The 7,350-nt window shown below is 44.2% G+C and overlaps 1 protein-coding gene across 1 annotated transcript; it reads right to left on the reverse strand.

The window, feature by feature from the left end:
* Nucleotides 1–1,423: 1,423 nt before the first annotated feature.
* Nucleotides 1,424–7,331, reverse strand: ARMC6 (armadillo repeat containing 6). Its single transcript, XM_085315346.1, has 7 exons — nt 6,972–7,331; nt 6,464–6,546; nt 5,116–5,686; nt 4,454–4,599; nt 3,729–3,860; nt 3,057–3,194; nt 1,424–2,753 (listed from the first exon to the last, which is right to left on the reverse strand). The coding sequence occupies exons 1-7, from the start codon at nt 7,090–7,092 to the stop codon at nt 2,541–2,543; spliced, it is 1,404 nt and encodes a 467-aa protein (XP_085171472.1). The 5' UTR covers nt 7,093–7,331; the 3' UTR covers nt 1,424–2,540.
* Nucleotides 7,332–7,350: the final 19 nt, after the last annotated feature.

A 7,350-nucleotide genomic window follows, 5' to 3' on the forward strand; every position in this document is an offset into this window, starting at 1 on the left:
CACCGGGGCGGCGTGCCGTGCCGTGCCGTGCCGTGCCTGGAGCACACATCCTGCACGGCCACGTGCGGCGCCCGGCCTGCGGCCGTGACCCCGCGGGGCTTGGCTGGGTGACAGGAGGCCGCTGCCTTGCTCCGGGCCGTGCAAAGTCAGACCTGGCTGCGACACCAAACTCCCCCCCCCCAGTGCTCTTTAAAAGCAGCTGCAGCTGGGGTTTTGAAACAGAGCTCASGTATGAGCGCAGTAGCGCTTTCACTTTGTCACCCACGTTGGATGATTCTGGTGGCTTCAGCCTGAAAACAGAATAAATCTTGAGGGGAGGAAAGATAGGGGAAGAAAAAGCTTCCCCTTCTCCATCTCCCTGCACCTGACAGGAGCTCCAGCCAGACTCACTMAGCAGAGCCCACACTGATGAGAAGATCCCGTTTATGGGACCCTTGGAGCTTCCAGAAAGCCAGGTTATCACCCAGCCTCATACCTGCTCTGCCCTGCGAGCTTCACTCCTCTTAGAGGTTGAGTCATGTCTACAATCCCTGCTCAGCTGGGTGACAGAGACGGAGGAGGTCCTCCAGTATGAAACCTCAGCATCTCCTCTGCTCCTACTGAGAGGTGCATTGCTTTTCTGTAATAGAATGAAGTAGACATTGTTTTGGAAGTAATTGGTCTGCTGAAATAATTTGTCCTAAGTAGGAAAGGAAAGTTGTTTGGGCAGCTTGTATAAACCTGGAGGAGGGATCCTAGACACTCCAGCACGTGTAACCCCATAGTGGGTTACATTGGTGGGAGGGAGGGGGATATCAATGCACCAGCCATCCTTCCAGSCACACAGGACCCCATGACTGACATGGAAAAAAAGGAAAACACTGTAGCTGCCAGGAGAAGCACAGCATCACCCTAATGCTTGTTTAAAGCAGAAGGAAAAATTACATTATTTTGTCATTGTGGGGAAAACCTCCTTTCAATTCCCTTGCAGCAGCACATTCAGCGATGGCACTGCTTCTCTCCCCTCCCAGAACCACTGGTGGGGCAAAGCTGCATCAAATGTGCTCCCCAGAGTGATCAGGCTCTCCCCAACACAGGGCATSCACAGCACCTGGTAACCCAGGGCCTCTTCAGCTTTTCTCAGCTGCTCTGCCACAAATGAGCAGGATACCTTCACAGGAAGATCTCAAATAGGAGGTCAGAACAGTACACAAACATACCAAGCTTTTTACACAAGAACAGAGGAGGAGACCTAGGCAGCTTCTGCTCATATAAACACTGCTCGTGGGATTAGCAAGCACAGCCTTTGAAGAACAYGTTTACCTTTTGTTATCTGCCAGGAGATAATGTGAGGCTGCAGCAGTATTTACTTACAAACTCAGCACCAAGGCATTTTTTACCATCTTTCTTTTCCTGACTCAAAAAGGCTCCATAAAGAGCCAACCATGCTTAAATGTTTTTATGTTTTACAGGGTCAACATTTCTACAGAAATCGGCATGTTAGAAAATACGGATTCAAGCAAAAAGCAAGCAACAGGACAAAGACTGTTATCAGCATCCAGAGCAGAGCTGCTAACAACACAGCACAGCAAGAATTAGGAACCACCCAGTTGGGGGCACACAGATGCCTTTTGCTGAGACTCCAGAAGCTTTTTGGATATTTCACCTCTCCTGTTTTGCTCCCCCAAATATGAACTGAGGGCAAGTGCAGGACACGCACAGCATCTACATTACAATTAGCAGCACCGCTCCTCGCTCCAGGGGCGTGTTGCCCTACGAAGAACTCYCCAGAGCTTGCTTCCCCTTGGGTGGTACTCACTGCTAGTCTGTCCCTGCTTTTAAAATTACTGTTTTCTCTACCAGTCCCTGACTTGCTCATCTCACTGAAGGAGAACATAACCCTTCCTCCTAGAAGCAAATGGTAACATAAAAGTATGCTGATTTGGGCCTTACTATTTGAATTCCTTGCTTCACATTTGTTTAAAATGCTATGTTTACTGAAAATCCAACACAAAGAAGCAGCATAGAATATGGTCAGTACTAAAACAGCAGTAAAATAACAGTTAGTATAACAAGAGTAAAACAGGACAGAACACATTCACTAACCATGGGATCCCTCCTCATTCATCCCATTACAGATCAGGCTGCTAGCCTCCATCAGCAGGGAGCAGAACAAATCAGAACCAGCTGCCACAGTATGTACCAAATTCCTATGAACACGATCCACTTTTGCTCTTACTGGATAGAAGAGAGCACATGGGAATAGCCCTGTTCTGTAAACGTGTAACATACAAAACAGGGGAGAACAGATCATCTTCAGGCATTAGATGATTCAAGGAATGATTACTACAYAGAGTTGATTTCCAGCCTGTGAATGTATAAAGCCATTTCAGCCGTAGCTCTCATAAAAACAAAAGTTCACTGCAGCCTCACAAGCCAGGCATTTGCCTCAGATAGTCCAGCTCAGCTGTAACTGCAAATTAATTCATGACACTTTGTTTCCCCCCCTCAGACTTCATGTACAGATGCCTTGTAGCTCCAGCGCTCAATGGACTGATGATTTACTGAGCTAGGCTTCCCTTCTGACCTGTCCACAGCTCTCGGAGCTCCACTTTACAGCCAAGATCTCTCAGTGCAGCTTTGGCCACATCATCACAGTCCTTGTGTGTTGCACGAGCTTCTGTTATTAGGTTCTCAGCTCCCATCTCTAAAATGGGCTGAGAAAAGTCCCGACTCCGAGAGACTAGGTTGCGGATCAGCATGCAAGCCTGTTTCTGAGAAGACAGGTAAATGAGAGATATTAGCATCTTTTGTAGAGAAATGGAAGAAAGAGCAGATGTAGGGAGTCCTGCATACCCATTAAATACATACACATGCACACACACACACACACACACACACACACATATCTTCCAATTCTTACACCTCTAGCAGACTCTTAGAAAGAGGCTGCAGCTATCTTCCCAACATACTCACAACCTTCTGGTATTTGTCAGTAAAGGACAAAATCCCTATGAGGCAATGAACACTACCAGCACTAATCCTGAATTAAGAATCAAGAGCTCTGAGGCAAATACCTGTACAGCCACTTCCTTTGGGTGTGCTTTCATAGCCTGGAGAGCTGCCAAAGCCCCTCCACCTTCCATGATGACATTACAGTTCTCAGGTTTGCGTAAAGCCAACATGCACAAGGCTGCACAACCTTGCTCACAGATCTGCAAAACAAAGAGGAAGAGGGATTCACCAGCTGAAAATGTTGCATTAAGGGAAAAATGTTTTTTTTACAAAAAGTTTCTTCCATTGAAACTTCCTGCTTCTCTAGCATGTAAACCAAGTTCCACACTGTCAATTACATCAGATCGAAAATAAGTGGCTGAAATCTGACCTGATATCAGCCTCACAGGTGTAAATGACTATCCCATATCCGTTTCATTCAGAAACAAGAAACAGTTTCTTTTCRTTTACACAACTATTTGCCAAAGCACGCACTTAACCACTCTACAACAAGTGGATATTAAAAGGTTTAACACATTGTTCAGGTTAGGAAAGGAATGTTAAATGCAACCATTAACAGCTATGCTTAGATGACTATGCTCAGAATGTCTGTTCTTTGCACAGACTGCTTTATCACAAGTCAAAGCAATACTGTGGGTTGTTGCCCCACAAGATAACACTGCTATATCATGAGCCCCAAAACTGATCTCCAATCTCAGCCTCACTGGGACATCATCAACTAATTTGCTGCGTACCTGAGGATTGGCAAGGTGATGGCTTATAGCCAGCACAATGAGGTCCGTTCCCCCAGCATTAACTATGGCATCTTTCACGTCATCATTACCTGCAACTGCTCGGATGGCACTCAGCACCTGCTTMACCACATCCTGTATTCATCAAGAAAAAAATAGCTTAGACAACAAGAGAAAATGTTTCACAAACTTTTGAACAGACCCCTGCAACTCCACTGAAAAAGTTCTAATTCTCAGCTATGAAGAGCAACATTATTCTCAGACACTCACATCTCAGGCACAATTTCTTGCTAGAAAGAATAATAAGGAATCTTCTTTATATTGAAAGRGGTTTTCAAAGAAGCTTAAAGAATCAAACACCAACCCTTTGGGATTCAAGTATCTAAATCCTCTTGGACCTCTTCTAGCCAGGGCTGTGGGAAACCAGAAGCTCAGCTTTTTGGGGAGCAATGAGAGCTCTGCTCATGGAGGGCAGAGTGAGACAGTAGTAGTGAGGRCAGAGGAAGTAACAGTGAAAAGGGAGTTAGAATTTCTGCATTCTTAGCTTTGACAGARGACATGTAACCTCGTTCTGTAGATCAGGCTGTAAAAAGGGAGGCAGACAGGTGGCTGGGTTTCAACCCTAAATGTACCTAAAATTATGCATATAGTCTAAGGCTTATTCACAGCCAGGAAAAGTACTCTCTGTTGTTTTACCTCCAYGCCCAAGTACACTTTATTTCACTCACTGGATGGTCAATGCAGTCAGCAAGGAGAGACACCATAAAATGTAAGCCCCCAAGGTCCACAATCTCTTGACAGAATTCATTTCTGACAGAAAGACGAGAAAGAGTGGCACACAGTTCACTGAGAACACTGGCGTTATCTGTGAAAGCTGCAGAGGAAAGATGATGAACAGAGTAAGTACAAGCAAGGAAGGATGCTAGCAGAATCAAGGTGTTTTACTGTGCTTCATAAAAAGAAAAAAAATCAAGCAGGGGAGTGAATTTCACTTTGCACATTAGAACACATCACCACAGATGACAACTTGTGCACTCCATATCTCTAGATATGAGACAGAATGTCTTTCTTTGGCTCACAAAGGTCTTTTATAGTAAGAATGCAGCATCCTGGCAGGGATAATGGGTGTGTAAGCTTGCACTGGGCTATAAAATACTCACTAGACAGACTGACAAATAGCTCTGATAACTGTCACCTTGGTATTTTTGATAGCTTCTGAAGCAATCATTTTTCTCTTTCAGGGCACATTTTTATCAAACGAATTAAACACCATTTTAGCAGCATATTTCAAAGACATCTCTGAGAAGCTTCAGTTACTACAAAGCAGTTTCAAGATGAGATAGTAAAAATTATTTGAAATTAGAATCAACAGTCACGGGGTTGACTTTACCTTTTGCAGCTTCAATGAGGACCCTTAACCCGTCATTTTCCAATACAATCATTTTGGCATGATCATGAGCATGACCAAAGGGCACTCGGATGTCATCATCAAATGTCATGATCCTGAGTGCTGAGGAGGCCACTCGAACGACATCAGCACTGTCTCCATGCTGCACGATAGCTCCAGTCAGAAGTGGCAGAACTCCGCCTTTCACAAGGTCCTGACGATTCTGCTCATGTTTCAGACACGCGTGTCGAATGCATCGGATCCCAGCTAGTGTCATTTCGGCATCCTCTGCTCGTTCTTTCAGAGTTTGTAGCAGCAGATTCTGGCCAGCAGAGTCAAGTAGGTCTGGCTGCCCATCCAGGATGGCAGACAGAGTATAAAAAACTTTCAGCATTAAATTTCTGTCTCCGGAAGCCAGCTGGGAGGCAGAGAATACCACAGAATAGGCACCATGCTGCCCAGCCAGGTAGCGGAAAGCCAGCTGTTCTTTGCATTGCTCCGCGAAGAGCRCTAACTGCTCGGCCATTTCAGTGAGATCGGAGTCAGCAACAGATCTCCTGAGGGAATCTAAAGTCTGAAGAAGAGAACAAGAGTTATTTTCTCATCTGAACCGAGGAGGAACAAGAGCAGTTCYTTACAGTCAGTGACACTTGTTTGCTTATAGTAATTTTCTCCTTTTAAAACAAATTTGGCATAGCTAAGAAGCAACTGTTCTGAAGAGCAGCATTTTGTCTTTAGGCACAGAACAACTGGAGGAATGTGAGTTTCTCTGTACTTCTGCCACTGATGTCATTCTAGAGCAAGAGGATCTYCAATTGGTACAAGGAGGAAATTTAGTCTGCTCTGCAAGTACCACTCAGTACTTGGCCTCTCTGCCTAGACTGATTGGAAAAAACCTRCTCTAGCGATCGTTTTTGTGCTGTATGTCAGTCTGACCATTAGTAAGTGACTGGCTCACATTAGTATGTCCCACAAATGGCAGTGGCATGCACCAGTAGCTTTCTATTCTTGCTAGACAGGGACTGCACTGAATCTTTCTATCTATCTGCAGAATGGCTTGTTTTCATTAAAATTCTTGTGTTGTTTGACTTTACCTGTCYGCAACAGAATCTCTGCACTTTCTTGTCAGGAAATACTGATATTTGGTACTTGCTTAGATGCTTCAACCAGCAAATGCAGACAGCTCTTTGAACACTTACATTATTATTCCTAGTTTGCAGGCAGGTGGGATTAATCATTTGTTCAAGAGCTCACACAGAAATTGGGCAGAAGCCACGTCTTGAGACACTTAGTCTATTAAACTGTGAGACAACACTGATCCCTGAAAAGCAACAGAAATGTTTACTCTTACCAATAAAATTTCATGTTTTTGCTTTTGGCCATTTTCAGAGGTAGGCTGCTGCACGGCTTTCACAATATTACTTAGATCAACACCTAAGAAGCAAAAATTAGAACAAGATTAATAGAAATGCAGGATCTTGAGTAAAATTAGTCAAGTTAAATCACAGTAAACAAAGTGTGGTGCATCATGAAACTGAAAGGTTGCCAAAGTTCTGCATCAGTTCTAGCTAAATGTCAAAAGGAAAAAGTAAGTTCATTTTTATTCTCCGAATTGAAGCTTACAGTTTCAATTAAAGGAGTGTTTCAGTCATAACTACTCCACAGAACCATGTATTAATGGTTACTAATGTATTAATTAATCCATAAATCCATGCATYAATAGCATCTATGTTTCATATCACAAAAGCTTCACTTCAGTACTGGATGGTCAATTTTTGCATACTTTCTTACATTTTGTGGTATCTGAAACTTCAGCCTGTAAAAACCTGAAACAGCAAAAATAGATGGATTTACAATACCTTGGGCCTCAAATTGCTTCACGGCTTCTCTCACAGCCTCTTCTGGATCCATTTCAAACTCCATAATATTTTCTTGCACTGCATCATCAAACGTTTCCTGGGCAATCTGCTTGGATCCCATTTTATCGAAGTATTGGAATGGGATGAACTGGTTTCCTGTCCTGTCACTAGAGAATCCTCAAAATTAGTTTTGGTGAAAAATAATAATAATTCTAAAGACTCGGCTGAGCAGAGACAAAGAAGTCAACCGGCTCTTGGTCAAAGTGAAAGCACCGAACTCGAGCGCCAAAGGGATGATTTTTGTTCGTTTTTTTCAGTCAGTGAGAGCCGCGCCGGCAGCCTGCCCGGGCGGGCCGGGCCCCGAGGCCCCGCCGCTCGG

The sequence above is a fragment of the Rhea americana genome, unplaced genomic scaffold (assembly GCF_003343005.1).
Source record: "Rhea americana isolate MKP2758 unplaced genomic scaffold, rheAme1 scaffold_428, whole genome shotgun sequence".
Classification (NCBI taxonomy): Eukaryota; Metazoa; Chordata; class Aves; order Rheiformes; family Rheidae; genus Rhea; species Rhea americana.